The following is a 27,496-nucleotide window of genomic DNA, read 5'->3' as shown; positions in this document are numbered from 1 at the left end:
AGACACTCACGCACGCGCACACACACACACACACACACACAGACACTCACGCACGCACTCACAGAGACACACACACACACAAACGCACACACAGACCCACAAGGCAGTGGTCTGATTCACCGACACGCTACCCAGAAGCTCACACATGACCAGGCGCTTCTATCGAGAAGGCTCCTGTTTGCACACAAGCGCGTTTGGCGATGTGTGTGGGGAGCAGAGGGGGCTTTTTTTGGGGAGCGGTTCCCTTTGTCCAACTTCGCGTTACACGAACGCACGAGGGAGGCCATGTTCCCCAGTCAGCATAAACAAACAAACAAGAACGGAGCAGATCTTAACACGGGAATTTTTTTCTTTTTCTCTCTCTCCCTCTCCCTCTCTCTCTCTCTCTCTCTCTCCCCTCCCCCTCTCACTCTCTCTCGCTTTCAAACAACCGCCATATCAGACGCTTTAGGCCGGGGCCAGAGTTATGTCCCGCCACACACGTTTCCCCCCCAAATCCATTTCGGGGTAACAAGAGGGCTTTTCTTTGTTGTTGGTCTGTGCATCGGAAAGGAATGTGACAGGGTTTTTTTTTTTTTTCTTTCTTTTCTTCTTCTTCTTTTTTTTTTTTTTCAAAGGGCTGGACAAAAGCACTCTGTCATTTGGGGTGCCCTGTAATATAGCATCACGGGGGCTGGGGGCTGGGGGGGGGGGGGCGGTGTATGGGGGGGGGGCATGGCTTCTCCTTGCTAACTTCCTCTGCACCTGAACAGCTGTTTCCCGGGCTCAGCACACCCCTCGCTCTGTCTTGTCCTCTCTTTGAGGAAGCGGGGGGGTTGGGGTTAGGGTTGGGGTTGGGGGGGGGGGGGTCGGACCAGTCTGGGCACATTCGGCACGGCGCTAATTGCTGAGCGCCAGCTTCCTTCTTTTCTCCGGCGACACGGAGACCCTCTCTCCACTTAGGCCTGCTCCTCTCTCTCCCCCACTCCCTCTCTCTCTCACACACTCCCTCTCTCACTCCCTCTCCCCCACTCTCTCTCTCCCCCCCACTCTCTCTCTCACACACTCCCTCTCTCACTCCCTCTCCCCTACTCTCTCTCTCCCCCCCACTCTCTCTCTCACACACTCCCTCTCTCACTCCCTCTCCCCACTCTCTCTCTCCCCCCCACTCTCTCTCTCACACACTCCCTCTCTCACTCCCTCTCCCCTACTCCCTCTCTCTCCCCCACTCTCTCTCTCTCTCCCCCACTCCCTCTCTCACTCCCTCTCCCCACTCCCTCTCTCTCTCACACACTCCCTCTCTCACTCTCTCTCCCCCACTCCCTCTCTCTCTCACACACTCCCTCTCTCAGTCCCTCTCCTCCACTCTCTCTCTCCCCCACTCTCTCTCTCTCCCCCACTCCCTCTCTCTCTCACACACTCCCTCTCTCACTCTCTCTCCCCACTCCCTCTCTCTCTCTCACACACTCCCTCTCTCACTCCCTCTCCCCCAATCCCTCTCTCTCTCACCCACTCCCTCTCTCAATCCCTCTCCCCCACTCCCTCTCACTCCCTCTCTCTCTCACACTCCCTCTCTCCTCCACTCCCTCTCTCTCTCCCCCACTCCCTCTCTCTCTCACACACTCCCTCTCTCACTCCCTCTCCTCCACTCTCTCTCTCCCCCACTCCCTCTCTCTCTCACACACTCCCTCTCTCACTCTCTCTCCCCCACTCCCTCTCTCTCTCACACACTCCCTCTCTCACTCCCTCTCCCCCAATCCCTCTCTCTCTCACCCACTCCCTCTCTCAATCCCTCTCCCCCACTCCCTCTCACTCCCTCGCTCTCTCACTCCCTCTCCCCCACTCCCTCTCTCTCTCACACACTCCCTCTCTCTCCCTCTCTCTCTCACACACTCCCTCTCTCACTCCCTCTCCCCCTCTCCCTCTCTCTCTCCCTCCCCCCACTCCCTCTCTCTCACACACTCCCTCTCTCACTCCCTCCCCCCCACTCCCTATCTCTCTCACACACTCCCTCTCTCACTCCCTCTCTCTCACACACTCTCTCTCTCTCTCCCTCCCCCCCACACTTCCTCTCTCTTTCTCTCTATCTCTCTCCCCCACACTCCCTCTCTCTCTCTCTCACTCATGCGGCACGTCTTTTCGGAGCTCTCCTTAGGCTTCACCTAACCCAAGACCCCTAACCCCTAAGACCCCTAAGGGCTCCCAACGAGCTGACTGGTACCTTGCATGGCAGCCTCTCACCGTTGGTGTGTTAGTGTGAGTGTGAATGGGTGAATGAGAGGCATCAATTGTAAAGCGCTTTGGTTAAAAGCGCTATATAAATGCAGTCCATTTACCATTTGCCATTCACCACAACACTGTAATGTGTCCTGGTAAAGTCTGTTGAATGTGCAGAGGTTTCAACAAGAATGTCTTGTATTTGTATTGTATTGTGCTGTGCTGTGCTGTGCTGTGCTGTGCTGTGCTGTGCTGTGCTTAATAAAATGCGTCAACAACACATCCAAGCTTTTGCCTAACACCACTTTGGCCCCGTGCGTTTCCTGGACACATAAAATTCTGAACAGGCAGCGCGTACCGTCTCATCTTTCCAGTAAGAACAGAACATTTACGGACAGTCAGTAACTCAGTAAGCTTGTTGTTTCCCTGCTTTTGAAGCATAAGGTACCAGCCTTTACCAGCACGGTCTTGTGGAGAAAACATACACATTATTAACTGAATGTGGCAGAAACACAAACACCTTTGTTCAGGGATATCCTGATATGAAAGGGGATCAGGTTTGTGGTCATAACTTAATACGACATTCGGTTTGGTTTCAATCAAAAAGGTCACGCCAGACAACAAGTAAATTCCTTCAGAACAAATGTGTCCACTTTTATATGACTATGTGTCATATAAAAGAGGACAGAGACTAAAAGCATTGGCAAAGACTGTGTTAGCAGAGACAGTGTTAGCAGGAACAGAGTTAGCAGTGATGGCATTAGTAAGGGCGGTGTTAGCAGTGGTGGCGCTAGCTGGAAAGGTGTTAGCAGTGATGGTATTAGCAGCGACAGTGTTAACAGGGAAAGTGTTAACAGAGATGGTGCCAGCAGGGTCAGTGTTAGCAGAGACAGAGTTAGCAGGGAAGGTGCTAGCAGAGACAGCTTTAGCAAAGACTGTGTTAGCATTAGCAGAGACGGCGTTAGCAGGGAAGGTGTTAGCAGGGCCAGTGTTAGCAGGGAAGGTGTTAGCAGAGACAGTGTTAGCTGAGACGGTATCAGCATTAGCAGAGGCAGCGTTAGCTGGGACAGTGTTAGCAGGGATAGAGTTATCAGAAACGGTATTAGCATTAGCAAAGGCAGTGTTAGCTGGGACAGTGTTAGCAGGGATAGAGTTATAAGAAACGGTATTAGCATTATCAGAGATGGTGCCAGCAGGGACAGTGTTAGCAGGGCTGGTGTTAGCAGAGAAAGTGTTAGCTGAGACGGTATTAGCATTAGCAGAGACGGCGTTAGCTGGGACCGTGTTAGCATGGACGGTGCGAACGCGGCGTGCACCTACTCTGGGGGCACTGCGCCATGGGCACTTGCTCGATGCGGGTCCCGTTCCGGCAGGCGGCCACCTCCATCTGGCACTGGTTCTGATAGGCCCGCCCGTCCGACCCGCACACCGGCTCGCCGTCATAACCGCAGTCCCGGTAGCAGGTGCAGCGCTCAAACTGCTCCTCCTCCAGGCAGCCGAAAACATTGTTGCATTGGTTCCCCTGCACAAAGCCTAAAGGGAGGGGGGGGGGGGGTACAGACAGAAAGGGGAGACAACTTGGGTGGGGTTCAACTTCAACCGCTTGGACACCTGCGAGCATCACCACTCCACTATAGGCCTATTCAGGACTCCAATTCCCATAATGCATTTGGGGTGCTAAAATCCTGAAACAAAGCATGCTGTACAGTAACAGGAAGTTAAAATGTGACATGTATGTTACTTATTCCTTCAGTTCTTAGCAAGGAGAGCGACTGTCCGCTCCTTGAACGCGGTGCGCTTGCACACTTGTTACGAATACAAAAACGGTTCTGCCCCGTGGCGGGTGCAGAGGAAGCTCGCTCGGGGGTCCCAACACTGCGGGACACTCCGAAATTACGGCAGAGGCAGGCCCTGCCTGCGGGGCGTCCCGAAAACACTGCCGGGCAGGTCGGGAGGGAAGAGAGAGACGGAGCAGGCGTGGGACGGTTTACGAGCTCGCCCCCCCCCCCCCCAACAGAGAGGAGAGGAGACACATGAAACCACACACTGAAGGATACGAGGCAAGAGGGAGGGAGAGAAAGAGAGGGAAGGATGGAGGGAGAGATAAACATTCAACATTTATGACATATTTATGACATAATCCTCAGAACATAATTCTTGGCCTCATTGAATTAGATGACATGGAAAAAATATCAGTCCTTTCAGGGGGGGGGGGGGGGGGGGGGGCAAAGAACCTCTTAAAAAAGGGGCACGGTATGAGAGCCACTGAACAACAGGCAACTCCCCCCCCCCCCCCCAGTTAAATAATCATTACTCATACTGTATCTTCTTAAATTAAGTAAATATAATTATCTTCAGTGTCACTCATACTAATGTCATTGTTGTTCTTCATTTTATGTAAATTACTTATTTGGCAATGCCATGTCTCTGTGTGCTCATGCCAATAAAGCATACTTGAACTTGAATTTGAACTTGTTTGGATGATGTGCGTGTGCGCAAGTTTGCGTGTGTGAGAGAGCATGTGCGTGCGCCTGTGTTTTTATGACATGAAAAGAGCCGCTTGGTCAGCTGGTAATGAATCCATTCACCCTGCTAACACAAAGCACATGCCAGCTCCATACCAGCACTGTTTACCAGCAAATCAGAGCAATGCAAATTATGAAGCAAACCGAGAGCTCTTATCCAGAAAAATCACAACGAAGTGACCAAAATGGAAAACAAACTAGATTGTTATCGGAAAGCAAGAAAAATACCTAGCACGTTAGCAGAGAGACCTAGCACGTTAGCATTTCTTCAATGTTAGTGTTACAAAGCAGAGGCCAATCCTGACCGAGTAGAGGCTCAACCGTGCACTTGAAAAAAGCAGATCATCCAAAGACATGGACACCAAAAGAAGGTTTGATGATCACTGTAAGACAGGGGATGTGTAGACAGAGATGCACTTCCTCCTACATTGCGAAAGATTCAGAAACAAGAAATGGACACTTTCCTAAATTATTTATAATTGCAAAGGACTTAAATTCCCTGACAAGGAATAAAAACTGAAAATCCTATTAGGATCCTATAATCTGAGAAACATAAATTGACGATGATGATGATTGTGATTATTATTATAATAAACTGTCGTGACAGTTACGCGTTGAATTTACAGATTGTCCATCTGTGTTTGTTTGAATTGGTTTGCACTGCTATACATTCGGCAAGATTAAAGATTGATTTCCTGCCAAACTCAAACTCATTTTGAGTTTGAATCTGAGTGAGACAGAAAGGCAGAGAAAGAGATGTAACAGCGTGTAGGAGTCATGTACGTATTTGTGAGTACGTTCATCTACACGTATCCCACACAGATGTCGGTTATGTAACCTTCCCCTCGGCTGTTGTCGTCTGGTCTGTAACCCTTTGCTGTGGCAACGGCGTAATGTCATTCTGATCATGACATTTTGGAAATTCAAAATTTGAGTAGCGCGCAAGAGAAAGTCAACAGGGAGAGAGGAGAGAGAGAGAGAGAGAGGGGAGAGAAAAGAAAGAGGAAGACAGAGGGAGAGAAAATGAATGAGAAAAAATACAGAAAAAGAAACGAGAGAGAGAGACAGAGAGGGAGAGAGAGAGAGAGAAATGAGTTCCAGGAAATGCGTGAGACTCATCCCAGGGAGCATGAGCTAAGCCCCCGGTGTCCTGGGACCTGGGCACGGCCTCCACACTCCACAAACATCAGGGCCCCACGCCAGCGGCCGACTGCAAGGGGGGGTCCCCAAAAGCCTCCCGTCCCGTCCCGGCCAGCGAGGGGAAAAAAAACACTCCGTCAACAAAGCCAGGGTCGGCAGCGGGTTGCCATGGCGACGGCGGCAAACTCAGCGGTTTGTTGTAGCAACGCCGAGCCCCCCCCCCCCCCCCCCCCCCACTAACGAGCGAGCAGCGAGCGTCCCGGGGAAGGAGGTGGGGGTTGAAAAGGGCGGGGGGGGGGGGGGGGGGGAGCACACGGTGTGGCCGATGGAAACTGGGGCCGGTGGCCGTTCCTGTGTGGGCCTGCCACTCTGTTTCTGCCCAATAATCCCCTACCCCCCCCCCCCTCCCGTTACGCCCTCCCCCCCCCCCCCCCCAACACATGGCCCTGTCCTCACACTCAGGCAGGACGAACAGGAGGCTCACCCACACCACCCATCTGCACAAACCCCACTAAGAACATTACACAGATACAGCCATACAAACAAAGGGACAAGAGAGGAAAAGAGGGAGAGAGAGGGAGAGACAGAGAGGCAGAGTGGGGGGGGGGCACAGAGAGAGATAGAAGAGAGAAGGCGGGAGAAATAGGGAGAGAGAGAGCGATGGAGAAAGAAAGGGGGAGAAAAAGAAGGAAAGTCAGGCTGGAGGACAAAGAAAGGCACAGAGGAACAGAGCAGAGAGATAGACAGAGAGGAGGTGTAGGGAAAAGACGAACGCGATTAATGGACAGAGAGAAAGACGGAAAGAGGGAGGGAGAGAGTGAGGGAGGGGTCTACCTGTCCATCGGCTGGCGGAGCTCTCCACCTCGTTGCAGGTGGTGCCGTCACACAGCTCACGAGCCAGAGGGCTGCTCTCACTGACGTTGTAGAAACGCGTGGCCTCGAAGGCTGCAGAACACACACAGCACACACACGCACGTGCACACACACCACATACACGTACACACGCACACACACACACACCACATACACGTACACACACGCGCACACACACACACCACATACACGTACACACACACACACACGCGCGCACAGACCACAAACACATACAGGTACACACACACATACACCCCCCCACACACACACACACACACACGCACACACACACACACACACACTGGAGTTAGAGCACTCCAAGCTCCAGCCATTACAATGCAGGATCGATGCATCATCAGCACTGCACAGACTGCAGTGTGCCCACACTCCCATGGGGTCTGTCTCCCCCATCAGATACTTTTCTTTCAAAGGAAAACCACAGACCCACAGAAAACTGAAAAAACAATAACCCTACTGGTGTTACGGTAAGAGAGGAGAGTCACACCTGGTTCGTAGTAGTCGTACACTTTGACCGGCACAGGTGCGGTCTTGCCCACGATGTACTCTCTGAGTGTCTGGAAGCTGACACAGGTCATGCACTGACTGGGGATCTGAATGGAGAGAGGGAGAGAGGGAGGGAGGGAGGGAGAAAAAGATAAAATCCCTCTCTTCAAAACCACGCCCTAAAGCTGTGTGCACACCGCTGCTTAGCTCCAGCTTCATGGTACTTGGAATTAAATTAATTTGTCTTCTTTAAATGTTTTTATTAAAAAACATAATGCGGTGTGGTAAACGCTACAGGAGCACAATGGTACAGGACACAGGAAATGATTCGATTGGGAGGATTTGAGTGGACTCCGCATTGGCTGCAGCAGGCGCTGGGAGAAATTCGGAGAACAGAACGCACCTCGTCGAAGTAGAAGAGGACCCTCCTGCCGTCCACCTCGTACCTCTTCAGACCCACCTTCTTGTCCATCAGCAGCTGTCGGGACAGTGAGAAGGGAACATGTTCAAATGCCCCAAAAAAATCTCCATCGAACCCCATTTACTCAGACTCTGCTCACCACTAAACACCGAATGCAGTCCAATGACGTGCAGGTTGGGCTACTTGGGGGGGGGGGCATGAACAGGGCATGGCTGTAAAAGAGCACGTGTGATCAGTCAACCTACCCTGTATAAATGAAGGTTAATACACAAACACTGCTTCACAGATGCGCCACATGACAACAAATAAAACTAACACAACGGTGACACGAACTGGAAGGAGAAGCTCAAAAATGTCGACAGAAGTGTGATGTGAGATGGGGAGCAGGGGGGCGGGACACTGGCACACGCTGTGCGTCACGTTTTCCCGTTGTCCTTCAGAACCGCGGTGGTGCGTCGCTATCGGTTACAGAGATGCCATTTATTGCCCTGGCGTTTCCTCATTGGGTAATACCGATTTTTCAGACCCTAGACGTCCCTGGGTCCGCCATTTTGCTTTAACGCTGAGCCGCGTAATCCAGTGAAAGAGCGCAAACAAGCTCTCGGTGCGTGCGTGGTGACGACATCACACCAAGGAGCTCCGCCTCCGGGCCCGGGCCCGGGCCCGGAAAGAATAAATAAATTGCTTCTCCAGATTAACCCAGGAAAGAGAAACAGCGTTCCTGGTGAAGAGTAAAGAGTGTTTTCTTTGGCACCTCATGGACGGTCAGTGCTGCTGTCCCTTGTGAAGCCCACCCAGCCCGGGTCAGTGCTGCTGTCCCTTGTGAAGCCCACCCAGCCACAGGGTCTGTGCTGCTGTCCCTTGTGAAGCCCACCCAGCCACAGGGTCTGTGCTTTACAGCGCTTAGCAAAGGCACCAGCGCGGCTTCAGATTACACACGCTGTATGAAAAACGTCCAACTGAATTTGTTGGGCCTGGTTTACGGGGAGGGGGTGTCCGGGTGTGGGGGTTAGGGTGTTGCGGGGGGGGGGGGGGGGTGTTAATCCTCAGGGAAGGTGGCGGTCCAGAGGACAGAGCCGGTTTACGAGGTGCTGAGGGCGAGCTGGCGCCACTGGACCACAGACGGCTCTGCTCCAGGTACCTAGCACTGTGAGTGTGTGTGTGTGTGTGTGTGTGGGGGGGAGGGGGGGTGTGGGTGGGTGTGTGTGTGTGTGTGTGTAAGCATGTGAGAGTGTGTGTGTGTGTGCATGGGGGAGGGGGGGGTGTGGGTGTGAGTGTGAGTGTGTGTGTGTGTATGCATGTGTGTGCATGTGAGAGTGTGTGTGTGTGTGTGTGTGTGTGTGTGGGGGGGGGGGTGGGGGAGTGTGCGTGCGTGTGTGGGGCATGTGTGGGGCATGTGTGTGTGTGTGTCTGTCAGTGTGTGTGTATGTGTGAGGTGTGTGGGTGCGTGTGTCTGTGTGTCTATGTGTATGTGCATGTGTGTGTGTGTGTGTGTCTGTGTGTGTGTGCGTGTGTCTGTGTGTGTGTGTGTGTGTGTGTGTGTGTGTCTGTGTGTGTGTGTGTTCCTCCCACCCAGGCTCTTGTTCTCTCACACGCAGAACAAACAGGGCCACAGATCTGTTCATGCTACATTTAGGCCGCCCTTTCCACCCCGTCTCCACACTCACTCCCGCTGACCTGGTGTGTTTCTCAAACAGACATCTTTTCACATTCAAACGCCCGGCTCCTTCAAACCAACTGGGACCCATCCCTCAAGTCCCATCTCCACGGTGACATCCTGGCGTAAATGTTTGCCTCATATATCTGTAACGTTTCCATATATAGCTCAAAACATCTGAACTGGTTGTATATACAACGGCCAGCTTATCTCAGCCGGAGCTGTGTGCTGTTCCTTGGCCACAGACAGAAGGATAGGCTGAAGAGTGTTATTTAAGTTCCATTACCCCACACACCCCCCATTCAATAAGTGTTGTCAGTCCCCCCCCCCCCCCCCCCCCACCCCTGTGTAACATCAACATGCATGAGGTCAGCTTGGAAGTCACTGGTGCGAACAGCCCAAATCCGCTTCACAACTAACAAATTCTTTCCTGAACGAGGAGTAACATTTCCTAATCTTATTACCGACAGGAGGAGGAGGAGGAGGAGGAGGAGGAGGAGGAGGAGGAGGAGGAGGAGGAGGAGGAGGAGAAGGAGAAGGAGAAGGAGAAGGAGAAGGAGAAGGAGAAGGAGAAGGAGAAGGAGAAGGAGAAGGAGAAGGAGAAGGAGAAGGAGAAGGAGAAGGAGAAGAAGAAGAAGAAGAAGAAGAATGTGCAGCTCACGGGCGTTGAGCAAGACCCTGCAGAAATGGCCGTAAATAAAAGGGCGACGCCCGCCCCGGAGGTCACAACGAAATCCCTCGGACCCCCGAACATCGAGGAGAACAAGAGGACGTAACGAAACAGGCACGTCTCCCGTCCCATAAACCGAGGAATGTACGCGGTCCGGGCCGCGCTGAGAGAGAGGGGAGGTCGCCGCGGCGACGACGGGACCTGTAAGCCGAGACAGTTAGCGCTCGCACGCCGCGGGTCGCGATTGACGGGCTCAGGACCCGGGGAATGGGATGGGGGGGGGCGCAGCCAGGTAGGGAGAGCTTTACGAGGGGGGGGGGGTGGGTGGGGAGCGGCGACGTGAGGGTGATCGGCAGTTGACGAGAGACCGAGGAGGCGACCTAAACTAACCCCTCACCCCTCCCCTGCCCCCGCCCCGCTCACTGACACGAGTCCTACTCACTTGCCACTCTGACGGGAGACTGCTTGTAAACAGACTCGACCCCCCGGTCAGCCCCCCCCCGCCACCCTAGGCTGCCAGTCCCCCCCCCCCCACCCGCCACGGTGTTATTGGCCCACGGGGGGTCTGTAACCCCCCCCCCCCCCCCCCCCAGCCCCGTCTCTCCCCGACACTCAGGAGCCCCAGCACTGACACTGGAGTGGGACTGGCCGGGGTCCAGACGTGTTCTATAAATACCACAACCAGCGAGGCCTTACTGCTTACCAGGGTGCAGACACACACACTGACATACACACACACACACACGCACACACACTCACATACACACACACACGCACACAAACTCACATACAGGCACACGCACATACACACACTCGCACAAACTAACAAACACACTCACACACATGCACAAACACACACACGCACGCACAAACACACACACACACACTCAAACAGACTCACACACAAACACACACACTCACGTACACACACAGGCACTCATAAATTAATGGCTAAATGCGATAATCGGCTGTATACACCAACACCTGTTCACTCGTCAAGTGGAACACAGTAAAATGTATTATATTGGGACACAAGAACCGTCTCTAGCTGAGTCTTCCGCTGTCATTTTCAACGCTTTTCAAGAAACGGAGCTAAAATGTCCAATGGTGTAAAGGTTAGGGCTAATTACATAATTGAGGCCAGAGGTTGGCACAAAAACCAGACACAGATACTGCCCTCTCTGCCCACGTCTGCTTCATAAGATGGCTCTCATAAAGGTTAGACAATCTGCTGCTGAGGTAGCAGGGAATTCAGCTCCTGTTTAATGTGGCGAGTGTATGTTGATAAGCATTCAGGATTTTAGCAACATATGACCCTTGTAATATGAAAATCAACAGTATATGAGTGAGTACTTCACCTCGCCAATCAAGCAATTCAAGGAGACAATACAATGCTTTGATCTTTTAAAATTCATCATCTAAAGATACGCAGGCGCATAGTTCATTACAAAGTCTTTATCTACGATTATGTCTATGAGACGTTGGTTAAAAGCTAGATGAGAACCGTATTTCAATACCAAATTGGAACACCGGTTTTCCTGAGCATGACAGCCTCGTAAAAATGTTCAATTTAAAACCCGAGAAAACAAAACAAGCTATATTTAGCATATTTTTTACGACCGCATATACTACTAGCACATATATTACCGCAACAGATATATTACTGCCACCATAAACGTAAGCAAAAACACATGCGCGTAAAAAAATACGGTCCACTTTTAGTGACCATGAGCTGCTGGTCACAATAAGCAGAAAAATCCATTCTAGCGGACGTGCTGGGCATGAATTACAGTCCAGGCTACAAACTCATTACAGCAGTTTTATGGGGGTATTGAATGCCTCTCTCTGGGTTCAGTGGTACAGGTAATCTCACACACACACACACACACACACACACACACACACACACGCGCAAGCACATACATGCACGCACGCACGCATTCACACACACATACGTACGCACGCGCAAACACACATACATGCATGCACACACGTGCACAGACATACACTCAAGCACGCACCCACACACCTACACACACACACGCACACACATATACACACACACACACTCACACTCTCACACACACATACACACACTCACACACACATGCACACACACACACATACACACACTCACACACACATGCACACACACACGCACGCACACACGTGCGCGCACACACACACACATACAGGCACACATGTGCACGCGCACACACACACAAACATAAGTGACAAGTTAATCTTCGTCATAGCGACTGCCACCCACAGCAACAGGGTGAAAACAAAATGAGAGTGTTTGGGGGGGTGGGGGGGTGGAGGGGAGGGGCGGAGGGGGGGTGGAGGCAGGGGGGCGCGGGGAGAGAAGGGCCCGGCCGGAAAGCAGGAGCGGGGTGATGAATTCCGCGACACGCTGCCTCCTCCGAAAATGGTCTCCAGATGTACGGGACGTCTGTCCGTCTGGGAGACGCAGTAAAAGAGCGCCAACCGCCGTCTCCCGGGGGGTACGGCCTCACCCCCCCCCCCCCCCCCCTCCCCAAAAAACATCCTGCTCCACACACGGGGACTCCCGGGGGGTCAGCCACTGTCCCAGGACGCAGGAACAGGCCCACACATGGCGGGTGATAAATGTTTTTTTTCTTTTTTTTGGAGAGCTTGAGGCATTCGCGATGACGACATCTTAAACATGTTTGTTTGTGTCTTTTGGGAGTGTGTGAGTTCCTATTTTTAAAGAGTGTGTGTGTGTCCATGTGTGTGTATTGGCATGTATATGTGTGGAACGTGTGTGGGTTAGAATGCATGTGTGAATGTACATGTGTGTGCTGGTGTTTGTGTGCGGTAGTGTGCTCAATGCGTGGAGCAGGTATGCAAGTGTGAACACCGGCACTTGGCAGTTAATACCTTCTCCAAGCTCTCCACATCAGCACGGAAGCCAGACAGCAGTGGGACATCCAGCACGGCCATGTTGGAGGAACCGGAGTGCAGCCACCTGAACAGGAGAGAGAGAGAGAGAGAGAGAGAGAGAGCACAGAGACCACAGAGGTAAAATTCTGCCTAGAATGTGTGAAAGATGCAACACAACCACAGAGCTTAAGTCACCCTGGAATACTCTGGATCCTTATTGGAATATGAGAGACACAATGCAACCATAGAGTTAAAACAAACTAGAATACTCTGGATCTTGATGGACATATGAGAGATATAATGCAACCATAGAGCTCAAATCACCTTAAAATACTCTGGAACTGTATCAGTGTGAGACAACATACTCTACTGTAGCCATACAATTCAAGCCAGCTTGGATTACCCTGATTCAGAAACAGACAACAATGTAACTTAATGTCAAACCAAGTTATGAGGGCCATGTATAATAGCACACAGTTGCTACACTACTCGATAAACGGTTTCCAGAATTCCTCAGCCAGACACCCACTTACCGTTACTGTCTTTCCAAATGAACTGCAATAGGCTACACTTTCATCTAAATGGACAAGAAGAGCTGCTCTAAAAAGACGTGATAAAAACAAATGTCTGACATCCCCTGCACACCGTCCAGCAGACCAATTTAGAAACACTTCTGCCATATAAACACCAGAACAATCCCCGCAGATTGCAGACAATGATAAAAATCCATTTTTTTGTCCACCCATATTCAGGAAACTGTGATTTTATGTTTTGGTCGGCTCAGGGACGGGCGAGTGTTTTCAGACTTTAGCAGCGTGTAAAGACTGAGTGGGACGGAGTGTAGCACAGTGGGTAAGGAGCTGGGCTTGTAACCGAAAGGTCGCAGGTTCGATTCCTGGGTAAGGACACTGCCGTTGTACCCTTGAGACCCTAACCCTAACCCTAACCCTAACCCTTGAGCAAGGTACTTAACCGGAATTGCTTCAGTATGTATCCAGCTGTATAAATGGATACAATGTAAAATGCTATGTAAAAAAGTTGTGTAAGTCGCTCTGGATAAGAGCGTCTGCTAAATGCCTGTAATGCAATGTAATGCAATGCTAGCATCACAACGCTACCATCATCAAGCTAGCATCGGCGCGCTAGCATCGTCATGTAATGTAATGTAATGAGTGTGTCTCAGATAAGCGCGTGCGCAGGTCTGCGACTCGCAGCGAGAGCTGAATCTCTCGGCCCGGGACTGCGAGAGGTAACGGTAAATGGTAAATGGTAAATGGACTGCATTTATATAGCGCTTTTATCCAAAGCGCTTTACAATTGATGCCTCTCATTCGCCAGAGCAGTTAGGGGTTAGGTGTCTTGCTCAAGGACACTTCGACACGCCCAGGGCGGGGTTTGAACGGGCAACCCTCCGACTGCCAGACAATCGCTCTTACCTCCTGAGCTATGTCGCCGGCAGCGAGGAGCTACAGTACAGCGATCGCATTTCAGATCAAACCTGCAGCAGTAAAGCAGGCGAAGAAACGGCAACATTTACAAAAAAACAAAAAAAAAAACAAACCAAAAAAGTTGCGAAAAAATGAGCGAAGCCTGCGCAGTCCACGTAAAAATGGGAAATCAAACAACGACAGTTTCCATGACAACCGTTCACCAGCTGATCGAGGGGATCGGCCTGGTCTTTAACCTGGAGACTCGAGACTCGACGCGTCGGACCTCGGAGACTACGACTACCTGTCAGAAGACTCATCGCCGATTAAAGTTTTCCTCTCAAAACACTCTCGTCAAATAACCATCTCGTCTCGTCGGCCGACGATCTGACCGATAGAGCATTTCAGGAGCATATATGATCCGGGTCTGCCCCTTCACCCCCCCACCCCCCCGACCCGCGATGCCCCCCACCCCACCCCCCCTCACCTGGTGCAGGCCTCCAGGGTGACGCGGTACTCCAGGTGGTCCTGGTGGGCGGCGGGGTCGTCGTCGTCGGCGGGGGCGCGGCGGGCGCGGCTCAGCTCCGAGCGGTTGTCGGCGCGGGAGCGGGGGCGGGCGCCGGGGGGGCGGGGGGAGGCGGGGGAGGAGGGGGACGGGGCGTGCCTCTCCGGGCGCGGCTCCTTCAGGTTCACCGTCAGCTGGAAGGCCGGCTTGGCCACGGGGTCGGGCACGTTGTACGACACGTCGATCTGGAGACGTCAAGCAGGGCCGGGTTAGGGTTACATCACAGGCGTCAGACTCCAGGCCCGGAGGGCCGCAGCGTCTGCTGGTTTTCACAACATTTTTGGGTCACCAGCGGTTCACCGATTGGCTAAGGAATCTACACACCTTGTTCGCAAGGCCGTAATTTGTAGATGATTGAAAGGAAACCCCAAAAACAGACACTGCGGCCCCCTTGGGATTCAGTTTGACACCCCTGGTTTAGATTATATCACTGGAGGCAGAGAACTGGGCTGGTTTCCTGGTCCGATTTCCACAGACTGTCTGTGGTCATGTTGACAATCCAAGATAATCAAGCAAAGGTACTTGAAGAAGTTGAATAGTTTCATTCCCAGGCTTGGTTAGTCTACAAGGTAAGTCCAACCATCTCATAACCATGACTGAATGGAGTCCATAAAAATGATTTTCCAAAACACATCTTTAAGCATGTATGCACACACACACACACACACACACACACACAGTGCTTCTCACTGTTTCAGTTTCATCACTGCATTTGTACAAATGTGAAAATAAAAGTATATGTGGTTCCAGAGACATAAGACTAAAACAAAATAAGTTCATTCCCATTCAGGTGAATGAGTTTTATCTGATTGAAAAATACAGACCAGTAAGCAACACGTATTACAGCAATTTCAGACCAGTAAGCAACACGTATTCCAGCACACAGCCAGTGAGGCGGACCGCGTGCTCAAACCGTTTCTCCTCAGTGACCTTTCGTGAAAATACTTAGAATACTTATTTCTCAGAATCACTAATTGTATTGCGTCGATACCAACGGGTGCCTCGTCTAAGACGGCTTATTCTTATGTTCCAGAGAACAGTCTGTACTGGATCAGAACAGTCTGTCCAGAACCTCGCTCTGCGGTCGTCCTGAAGACCCCCGCTTTGAAAGGCCGCTTTTGTTTTTTTAGGGACAAGGTACAGGAAAATAAAGTGTTCCGTCCGGGGGGGGGGGGGGGGGTCTCTGCAGCTGGAAATGGACCAACCGCCCTACCCCCTGCACTGAAAAAGTTTTACCAGATCATCCCAAATTTATGAGCAAGGATTTTTTTACGAGCCAAAGCCATGGGGGTAGGGGGGGGGGCTGGCAGTGCAGGTGAGGGTGGGGTGGGGGGTGTGGGGTGTTGGGTGTGAGGGGGGTGTGGGGGCCGAAACTATACCTGCATCAGACAGCAGCCCTCTCCCTTTGCACTGACAAACAATCCGGTCGGGATGCTGGGAATCTGAGAGAACGAGAGAGAAAGAGCAAGAGAGTGAGAGAGAGAGAGGAGTTGGGAGGTAGAGGGAGAGAGTGAGGCAGAGAGAGAGAGAGAGAGAGAGAGATAAGGAGGGAGGTAGAGGGAGAGAGTGAGGCAGAGAGAGAGAGAGAGAGATAAGGAGGGAGGTAGAGGGAGAGAGTGAGGCAGAGAGAGAGAGAGAGAGAGAGAGAGAAAGAGAGAGAGATTCAGAACTGCATTTGTGCTTGAGGCTCCTAAGAAAGCAGGCATTCTCTGGCAACATCTCAGCGGCAGCTAAATTACACACAATTAAACTGACATGGCTAATTACGAGGGAGAAGCACACAGAGGGCAGGGAATCCCCCCCCCCCCCACCCCCCGAAGGGCACACACCACCACGATATCGCACGCGGAAAAAACCACCGAATCTACGTCCGCACCATGGAGGAGGAAATGTGGCGATCGTAATCGGCGTCCCCGTTAGACGGGAAGGGGCGTAAATCACAATGAAATGCAGCGGCTCCAACAGGACGTCAGGAGAGACAGTTAGAGAGGGAGAGGAAGAGTTAGAGAGAGACAGAGAGGGGGGAAAGTGTGTGTGTGTGAGAGCAAGAGAGAGAGAGAACGAGAGGGAAAGTATGTGTGTTAGAGAGAGAGAGAGAGAGAGAAAGAGGGGGAAATTGTGTGTGTGTGTGAGAGAGAGAGAGAAAAAGGGGGAAAGTGTGTGTGTGTGAGAGAAAGAGAGAGAGAGAGTGAAGGAGAGTGAGAGAGAGGGGGAGAGAGAGAGAGAGAGTGAAGGAGAGTGAGAGAGAGGGGGAGAGAGCGAGAGAGAGAGCGAGAGAGAGAGAGGGAGAGCATGTGTGTGAGAGAAAGTGAGAGAAAGAGTGAAGGAGAGTGAGAGAGAGGGGGGAGAGAGAGAGAGAGAGAGAGGGAGAGGGAGAGAGAGGGAGAAAGAGAGGGAGAGCGTGTGCCGGATCGCAGGCAAGCCTCATCACGCTCCGCAGGTCTGACTGCTCGAGCGAAACGATCAGAACTCCGCTTCTCCGCGGCGGCAAAAAGTTCACGGCACAACATGTCAAGCGGCTGTCGCCGCGGGGACCCGGGTTATGAAATGCTGAGCAGCTCAGCTCATTACGTTAACCTTCAGATTGCGAGGAAATTGCCCCCATTTTTTTACTGAGCCACAGCCCATAAGGATTTACTCGGTCAGGGATGGAAGTGTGTGAGGGGGGTGCAGTTTACTCCTTTATCCAGCAGGGGTCGCTAGCCACTTTACGGGAGACATTACCACGGCGCTCTGCAGGATTTTTTTGTTGTCCCGGTGGAGCTCGAAGGTCTCCTGGAAGTCCAGGTTGGTGGAGGCCAGGGAAATGGTGAGGTTGACCCCCCCGACGTAGGAGAGGATGGCGTACTCCGACAGGGCCTGCAGAGCCACACACGTGTCCTGCGGGGGAAAAAAAGATCGCCCAATCAGACGCGAGCGACACATGACCGCACTCATGAAGCACGCGAGTTCGGACCGCTGACCTAGGATCACGTTTCCTCCTCTCTGTGTCATAACCTCGTCCATTATGAGTCAAGAGACCAAACTGATCCCAGATCTGCACTCCTTCCCTGAGATGCTTTATGAATACAGAGCACTGGCTTCATTTGTGTAAGAAGATAATGTAGTCAGGTACACAATAAAAGACAATAAGAGCACAGAAAGACAAGAACGGGCCTTTCATCCCTGATGCATCTTGGCTCATTATTCACCATTTTGCCCTTTGAGAGCTTCAGGGTGTCCAGGCTTTCATTGTTAACGAGCGCTTAATTGATCAATTAAAGCCGCAGATTACACAGGTATTTACTGGGTCTGAATTGGCTGCTGATTTTAGGATGAAAACAAAAAACCAGCAACATGCTGTGATTCCCCAGGAGAGGAAGAGTGAACGCAGGTTTAGAGAGTATCCAGCACTGCACAAGCGGCATCATGCGCTAAAAAAAACAAAAAAAAACAAAAGCAGCGGTAAAACTGCTGCCGGTGGCGGGTACGAGGGCAAGAGGGCAGTAGAGGGAGGGGCACCTGGGTGGAGGAGAAGCCCCCGAGAGCGTTGCGCCGCTGGGAGAGCCACTTGACCACGGGCAGGGCGGAGGCCACGTCACCCAGGAGGGTGTAGGTCAGGAGCCCGTAGGCAGTCATCTCCACCTCTGCGGAAACCACTGAGACAGACACACACACACACACACACACACACACACACAGAGTCACGTCAGGCACCACGACCTTCGACCTTCAACCTTTAACCCTCAACCTTTAACCTTCAAGATCCAACCCTCAACCTCTAACCTTTAATCTTCAATCTCCAACCTTTAACCCTCAACCTTTAACCTTCAAGAGCCAACCCTCAACCTCTAACCTTTAATCTTCAACCTCCAAACTTAAACTATCAAGCGTCAACTATAAACCTTCAACCCTAAACTGTCAAACTTCAACCCTTAACCTTTAACCTTCAAGATCCAACCCTCAACCTCTAACCTTTAATCTTCAACCTCCAACCTTAAACTATCAAGCGTCAACCATAAACCTTCAACCTTCAACATCCAACCGTCAAGCATCAACCATCAACCCTAAACTGTCAAACTTCAACCCTTAACCATCGACCTTCAAAAGACAACCCTCAACTGTCAACCTTCAGCCTTCAACTCTGAACCTTCAACCTTGAAACCTTTTAACCTTCAACCTTCCTCTGATCAGTACAGGACTGTGTGCTCTGGTTTAAGACCACACAATCATGTTCTCACCAGTAGTTACCTTTGTAATGACTATTTCTTCATTCTTAATTTTACTGATTCTAAATATTTGTGAAATTGCTATTTATTACATTGTGTTGTATTATATTGTTGTTCCGTATTGCATTTGATTTTACTTCCTGCTCAGGGACGGCAGATGTAAATTACCTTGAAGCTAACTCTGGTGCAATTTCATTTTAAGTGTGCATGGTCCCTGCTACATAAACAGTAGACTAAACTAAATAAATTCACCAACTGCACCAAAGAAATGGCTGCAGTTTTCCTATCAAGGTTTTTTTTCGATGACTGAATTGCAGACCCGGTTTCACACCCGAGTGTCAACCTGGTCAGGCTCACATTACTACGAACTTGGACAAACACAACAACACACTTTAGGTGAAATCAGAAGCCCGACGGCACCGCTACGAGCAGGTCTGTGAGGGTCAGCGTAGCAGGTGTGTCCAGGTGGAGAGGTCCTGCTGTACCTGACTGTGAGAGACCGTCGCTGAACCCCATGAAGGTGTCCTCGTCCGTCACCGTGCTGCCAGTCAGACTCCAGTGAGTGAAGCCGTCTGCACAATGAGAGAGGTGTAAGGGAGAAGACCCAGGGTCACGGCACTGTTCACCGTGAATACAGTAACTAGCTGTACAAATAAACATAGAAGATATGGAGAAAGTAACAAATGTCTTTAATGTCCACTTAAGGGAATTAATTAAGTTAGAGCAAACAAACACACACACACACACGGACACAGTCACACACACACAGACGCACACGCGCACACACACACACACACACACACACACACACACACACGCACACGCACACACGCGCACACACACACACACACACACACACACACATATACATGCACACACACACACACACACACACACACATACACGCACACACACACACACACACACACACATATACATGCACACACACACACAGACACACACGCACGCGCACACGCACACACACATACACGCACACACGCACACGCACACACACACAGGGGTGCACTTCTGAGGTACCCTGTGTGATAGCCATGTGGTTGAGCCGCCGCAGCGCTAGCGGGGCGTAGGGGCTGCGTAGGAGGGCCAGGGCGTATGCAGACAGGGCCGTGGTGTACGGGTCGTCTGCGGAGTACGTGTTGGTCTCCAGGAAGCCCTTGGCCTTGGCGACGGCCATCTTCTCCTCCTGTCGATGGAACACACACACAGGCACATTAATGCGCCATATCACCATATAATTCTAATGTCATTTCTAACACTGATGGAAGGTCACATCGCACCATATAAGACTATGGTGGTTTGTGTAAGTACTTATTAGTGCAGCACAACTAATGTATCTAATAGCCTAAAAAAATACATCCAGTACAAAACACTCCAAACAGTCAGTGTGTTATTACAGTGTATATAGTATTCCAGTATATCACCACTGCAAACATAATATTCCAATATAACATTTGTCCAAAGCAACTATTATAGCCTACAGTTTATATTATTTGTGAATAGTCAAAATGGCTATAGACAGTGATGGGATTTTAGAAGTGCAACCTTTTCTTCAGTTTTCCTTTCGCAGATTTTGTGTACTGTACAATGTGTCAAACATCGACTTGGGGCAACAGGTTGCATGCTAACCAGAGTTCAACATCAGAAGGAAAAGGCACTTTAATATAATGGTCTGAAACCCAACTCCACTTCAATCTGTTTGGCACCAGCACTTACTCACAGGCCTCTACATATCCAACGTACTCATTGCAATGCTAAATAACACTTTGAAGAGTAGGTGTTTTTGGAATGTTTTTTCATAATTATAAGGCAGTGTTCTAGAACTCCACTGCTTTCAGTTACCAGCAGTGACTGTTACATCAGCATTAGAGCGTTCAGTCAAGAACATTCTAATCACATATTTGTGATCTCACACCTCAAAAGGGTTAACATTCCTGCAGCCAGTGAAAGCCCAGATGTACCCCATTTGCAGGTATCTGGACGACACGACCAAAGAAAAAGAGAGTGAACAATCGCCTTGTAATTTAGTTTTACGTTTAAGCTACAGGAGGCCCTTACTTTGATGTGAAGTGTCCTTTTAATTTTGTACCTCGGAGGCAGAGCACTTCAAAAAAGGAAGAGCTCTGCAGTTCGTTTTGAAGAGGGAGGACAATCCTGCGTACTTCTTCACATTCTAGAACGCGCCGTTGTGCCGTAACTGTACGAGATTGGCCGGCGAACGAACAAGCAGCGACATTTGAGTTAGAAACACCTACTTCAAGCTTCTCAAAAAAAATCCCAGAAATTTTGTATCGCGTTAGGTTACGACACATGACACACTGACACAAGAGTCAAGCTGGCTCATCAACACATTTGTAAGAATGTGGACCTGGCCCTCAAATCCCTAAAGTTCAACTGCTCATCTTTCGAGGCCATATTAAATGACAATAACAAAAAAAAAAAAAAAAGAATGTTCCAGATTGTCATCTTGTCAGGTTTTGTTATTTCTAAACTTTAATGATACAGAATACAGAAGCTTTGGGGAGAGGGAGGAAGCTGATGAAACCTCACTAACAGGAATGCGGGACCAGGCGTCAGTTTTTTTTTCGCGGCCCGGACTGTCTCCAGCTCGTCTCTCGGTATAAATCGTTCGATACGGCCAGTGAGGTAAGCGATTACATTACCATCACTGGAGAACAATAAAACAATGTTGAGGTCAGGCCAGGACATCCATCTCCAGCAGTGAGTGAGTAAGCAAGAGATCCTGACTGTAAACGCTGGAGGCTCGAGGCCTTGCCCAGTGATCCTCTGCAGCCAGTGTGAATTAGCCTCAGGATTAGGAGCCAGAGAGAGCGGTCCTGAGAGAAGGTTGCTGTAGATCAGTGATCTCCACGCCCTGTTCCTCGAGAGCTACAGGGTCCGTTGGCTTTCATTGTTACTCTGCACTTAATTAGCCAATCAGGACAGTTGATTAGACAGTTAACTCACCTCCCCTGGTTACTTGGGTCTCAACTGGGTTCTGATTTTAAGGTGAAAACAAAAACAAGCAGAGCTTGTGGCTCTCCGAGACCAGGGCTGAAGACCCCTACCTGATTTACCAAGACCTTCAGCAAAACCATTTAGCACAGGCAAAACCAATAACACAACCAACGACTGGTCATGGTATTTCTCCTGCACCAATCACTGGTCATGTTATTGCTTTTGCGTGCGCTTAGCGAATCAGGCCCTGAGGCGCATGGACTGAAGTGTGTAACAGAGAGTGGCGAGGAGACAAAGGTCTTTATGGGGAGAGTGACATGGTGTTGGGTGGGGGGGGTGAGGGGGGGGGGGGGTTCTTACCTCAGTGGATATTCCCGTCTCCAAGAGAGCGGCCACCACGTAGGCGGTCAGGGATATTTTCCCATGGATCCCGCCCTTGAAAGACAAACAGGGGGGGGTCAACGTTCGCCCCGAAGATACCGTGCTGCACACACAACCCGCCAATCAGCCGCTTTCCAGCTGCGCTGCACATCTGTTTCCTCAAAGCGTTTCTGCGCTACATCTCCGCCACTTTCTTCGGCTGACACATTTCATAACCCGCCACTCCCACACAGTGGCAAACACAGGCCCCCGGTCTGACTGACTGACAGGTCAAGCAACAGCACCCACCCCCCCGCCCCCCCATCTGCCCCCCACCCCCCTTAAAAGTTTGCCAGAAGTTCCCAAACCTTGGGTCTGGACTCACTGGCAGGACTTTATAGAGGTCGAGGTGGGCTATGGGACCCATGTTTTTTAAAAAATTAGCTTTCTGTACAATTGCTGTAGCTTACACACTTTCCACAGTCAAATGAAATACTGCGCTAGTTAGATTCACAGCACGAGCTGAGCGTGCAGGCAGTGGTTTTGACATGTGTAGAAAATATCTGAATGTTGTGTGAATATCTGAGACAGCGTTTCAAGAAGGTGGTGGTGGGGGGGGGGGGTTTCAGAAAATGGATTTGCTCATTAAATGGGCTGCGTGCTTGGAAGGTCTAGGAACCCCTGCATTTTTCACCCCCCTCCATTTCACCCAGGGCCAGTCCCCGTCCCCCGCCCCCCCACCCCAGTGTGTCTCAGGGGTACCTGCAGGTCTTTATTTAGGATCCTGCCCATCGCCGGGAAGGAGCCCTCCTCTCTCTGGTGGTTGATTAGCCAGGCCTTCGCCGCCCGGAGCTCCTCGGGATCGATGAAGATGAAGCCGCGGGACTGGGCGAAGGACTTCAGCACAAACGCCGTCAGCCTGACCGGAGGGAGGGAGACGAAGGGAGGGAGGGAGGGAGGGAGGGAGAGAGAGCAAGAGAGAGAAACAGAGAAAGAGAGAGGGAAGGAGAGAGGGAGAGAGAGAAACAGAGAGAAACAGAGAAACAGAGAAAGAGAGAGGGAAGGAGGGAGGGAGAGAGAGAGCAAGAGAAAGAGTGAGAGACAAAGAGAGAGAAACAGAAAGAGAGGAAAGGAGGGAGGGAGAGAGAGAGGGAAGGAAGGAGGGAGAAAAAGAGAGAGAGAGAGAACAAGAGAAAAAGAGAGAAAGAGAGAGGGAAGGAGGGAAAGAGAAAAAGAGAGAGAAAGAGAGAGAGAGTGGTGTTGTAGTCTGTATTTCCCGGTCACTTGTCTCCCCAGTACTGTCTCTGTGTCTGTGTTCTCTGAGCTGCTTCACTCCCCTGTACTTGTGTGATTTCACTATTCGGGTGGTTCCGGGTTTTCGTGGTTTCCCCCCTTCTTTCCAGTCTCGCTTTACTTTCTTCCTGCTGATTTCTAGTTTTACTAATTTCTACTAATCCCTACTAACTTATAGATTGTAAAGTACTAACCTCGCTAATATACTAACATGTGAATATTACTAATGGACTAACACACACTAGTTTTGGGTTTTTGATAGTTTAGATCACTATACTAATACATTAACCAGTCTCCCCTTTTCCATGCTGCGCTGTAGCTCCGCCCCTTTTCTTTCTAGCCTGCTCTAACGCTGAGTTCTGCAATTGCCTGCACCTGTCTCTTGCTCTAACTGCACCTCTCTCTCTCTGCACGTGTTTTACCTGCTAAACCCAGGCCGTCTGTTATCATTGTTGTCTATGTGATTCCAGTCCGCGTTTTGTCAGTCCCCTGTCATTTAATTAGTTATCCTAATGTTCTTCACCTGGATGTTGTTTGTTACTCCGCCCTCACTCACGTAACCCCTCCTTGATTGTTACCTTCCCCAGTGTATAAATGTCAGTCTTTTCCACCATGTCCCTGTCAGAACGTTGATCATATTCATTGTGCCGATTATTTGTAAGCCTTTGTTTATTGAGATTCTTGCGACACCCCTTTGCCCGACTTCAAAAGGGGCAGGCAAACTCGGTTTTGTTTGATCTGGTTCGACCTTCGCTTTTCTTTGACTTCTCTTTTGCCTGCCCCTTTGTACCTTCGCTCTTTCTGATCTCCTGGTTTTTTACTTTTTGCCTGTCTTTTTACTTTTCTTTTGGAAACTCGATTCTGTACCGCACTCTCTCTGATCACCTGGCTACGAACTTCGCACTGATTAAAGACGACGTTTTCTTGGATTTCCCTGGTCTGCGTGTGGGTCCTTACACAGAACATCACAAGTGGTATATCAGTGGTAGACTCTGTAATGACTCTGTAGTGTAAAGGGCGTCTTACATGTACTATACGGTTTTGGTATTTACATCAGCCGTTGGAACATGACAGAAATATGTGCACCTCCCCAATCCCAGCAGCGCTTGCGCCCATCATCGATCAACCTAAAAGACTCAAAGGGCGCGCGCGGTTCGCTAAACTGCACACGATGCCACGCCAAGATTAGACAGCGAGGGATGGGAGCGGACCACGGGAGGGGTGGGCGGGGCCACAAGATTGACAGCCCCTGGATCCCGCAGCTGTTCCGTCTCAAGAATCTGGAATTTCACAATGTCAAATCAAGTATGTTTCTGCATGCCGAAATATCCCAACAGCATTCCCGGCTCACATAAACAGAGAATCCGGGGTGGCATTCCTCATTCCGACAGGCATTACAAACCAATCCCTCCGAGCAGAACCCGTAGTGAGAACACAGGAGAAGAAATTTTTAAAAAATGTTAAAAAATAAACAGGCTAATCGGAAACAGGCTAATCAATGCGGACAAACCCAACCGGGCCAATAAACACCTTCATAAATCAATAGCGGCCCTCACAGAAACCTGCAGACTTTAATGAAACCTTTAAGATCATAAATATGAAAATGAGAATGTTCTTAAATTAACATTCTAATGCTGATGTCACAATCACTGCTGGTAACTGAACCACTGCTGGTAAGTTGTTCTAGAACAGTGTTTCTCAACCCTGGTCCTGGGGACCCACTGCCCTGCATGTTTTAGATGTTTCCCTGCTCCAACAACCTGAATGGGTCGTTATCAGGCTTCTGCAGAGTTTGATGACGACCCATTCATTTGAATCAGGTGTGTTGGAGCAGGGAGACATCTAAAACATGCAGGGCAGTGGGTCCCCAGGACCAGGGTTGAGAAACACTGTTCTAGAACACTGACTTAGAATTTTGAAAAAAAAAATTCTAAAAACATCTACTCTTCAGGGTTTATGTTGTTAATATGGTTTAATTATTGAATGGCAGGACATTATGGCAGTCCTCCCAGTGTTATCAGAACAACAAGGCGAGCGGTTTACCCAAAAAGACAAAACAAGCACATGTTTTTGGTCATTACATGACATTACATGCTTTTTTAAATACATGTTTGGGATTTGCTGAAGAAACGAGCCAAAAATAAAACAGGGAGGGGGTCAAGAACTAATAAACCACGGTATTAAATCTTCCCCGGACGGGCCCTGGATGTTATTCTTCCCCGGAGAGGGAGAAGGGATAGGGGCCGAGGCCGGCAGGAATTTTTATAATGTTAAGTAATACCGTGTCACCGCCGTTGAGAAGGCGGGCCTGTGGGAGAAGTGTAAATGTGATTTAGTGAAGGAACCACCCCTGGCTTCCGTCACCCCCTCTTTTCAAGCCTTTCTGATCCCTCTTTCCCTCAACCTCTCCACTCGTTTACCCAGGTAGCTGTTGCTGTGTTACTGCTGCTGTCTGCACAATCAAAATAGTCAGCCATTTTTTAAAATCGCTTAAAAAGCTCCCTTGGATTACTTTTTCTTTTTTCTTTGTTTATTGGGGGTGGGGTGGGGGGGGGGGGGGGGGCTCTTCGCCATGGCAACACCGTAGCTTCGCTGCACGTCCTTTGCTGCAGCGGGAGAGTTTCACGAGTTGCGGAATTAGGAAACTTCCCCGGGGAGCGGTTTTCCGTGGCCTCCCGATTTTCCCGGGACACCCGCGGTTTTGCGACGAGTCCGTAGCCACTGGAGCACTCGTGTTTTTGTTGATAAGCCTAACGTGGGAACTGGCTCATTTGCGAGTGGAAGAGGAGGAAACCGGAGAGGCCAGAGCAGAACAGTTCTGAAACCGAGCCCGCTATTTCAGGACATTTACGCAAGCTTGAGCTTCCAGAGGCGAAAAAATGACTGTATTCGTTTTTAGGGGCCGAACTGTCCCTCTGAACTGAAATTCGAACCGGTTACCAACATCCATGCTGTGTGGGCTGCACACACAAATAAAAGTAATCAATCAGACGGCGAAGGGGAAGCTTGGTGGTCACGGACCCACAAGATAGACTGTTATGAAGGGAGGGCTTCGTAAACCACAGTATCATGTGACACTGGTTTGGAAGCAGGGTGTTAAGTACTGAAGGCTGCACACAGCGTCATGTGACACTGGTTTGGAAGGAGGGTGTTAAGTACAGAGGCCTGCACACAGCGTCATGTGACACTCGTAGGATCCAGACATTCCAGACGTTCGAGCGGTGTGGAAGAGAGGTATCCAGCGTCCCTTAAGGGCCTACAAACCATAACGTTTCGGGACAAATCGCCCCCTTTCCTTCACAACCTCTGTACATACCTGGGGGGGAGGGGGGGGGCGGCATGCTGGCTTTGTGTACCCCCAGTCCTTCCCCAAACACCCCAAACAGCTGCACCTCGGACACATTTATGACTGAAGGACCCGTGTCAGCATTGGTCCGTTCAGATCCAAAATCAGCCAACAGGACGTATTTAAAATGCTTTCACTAAACACGCTTCAAGATTCTAAATATGGAACCCAACGACAGGACAGATTCGCTCAGCCAACTCGTAACGAGCAAAAAGTCATTAAATTTGCTAATAATCCTGCGAGCCACAGTCTTCACTAAGCTACATTCTGACATTTTTTTTCAAGGAAATCTTTTCGCTGTTTTTTTTGTCTGAACTGGGCTTACGATGCAGAAGGTTCATACACGACGTGTCTCATCGTACTGAATTAGGGGGCAACAATTTCCTCGCGGCTACATTTATTTAACCTGGCCGGGACACATTAACACAGCA

General features: G+C 50.4%; 1 protein-coding gene across 1 annotated transcript in view; it reads right to left on the bottom strand.

Moving 5' to 3' along the window:
* The window catches only part of cpamd8 (C3 and PZP like alpha-2-macroglobulin domain containing 8), a 63,754-nt gene that overhangs the window by 4,853 nt on the left and 31,405 nt on the right, over positions 1-27,496 (bottom strand). Inside the window, exons 28-40 of the mRNA XM_035412043.1 lie at positions 23,189-23,345; positions 22,427-22,501; positions 20,129-20,294; positions 19,576-19,662; positions 18,384-18,520; positions 17,607-17,762; positions 16,262-16,324; positions 14,805-15,067; positions 12,888-12,975; positions 7,642-7,716; positions 7,240-7,345; positions 6,696-6,806; positions 3,517-3,729 (exon numbers count right to left, since the gene is read on the bottom strand). Of these exons, the coding sequence (XP_035267934.1) occupies positions 3,517-3,729; positions 6,696-6,806; positions 7,240-7,345; positions 7,642-7,716; positions 12,888-12,975; positions 14,805-15,067; positions 16,262-16,324; positions 17,607-17,762; positions 18,384-18,520; positions 19,576-19,662; positions 20,129-20,294; positions 22,427-22,501; positions 23,189-23,345 (1,697 nt within the window). The remainder of the gene's footprint in view (positions 1-3,516; positions 3,730-6,695; positions 6,807-7,239; positions 7,346-7,641; positions 7,717-12,887; positions 12,976-14,804; positions 15,068-16,261; positions 16,325-17,606; positions 17,763-18,383; positions 18,521-19,575; positions 19,663-20,128; positions 20,295-22,426; positions 22,502-23,188; positions 23,346-27,496) is intronic.

This window comes from Anguilla anguilla, chromosome 4 (genome assembly GCF_013347855.1).
Source record: "Anguilla anguilla isolate fAngAng1 chromosome 4, fAngAng1.pri, whole genome shotgun sequence".
Lineage (NCBI taxonomy): Eukaryota > Metazoa > Chordata > Actinopteri > Anguilliformes > Anguillidae > Anguilla > Anguilla anguilla.
Note: the sequence above shows the minus strand (reverse complement) of the source record. Positions and strands in the feature narration are given on the sequence as shown.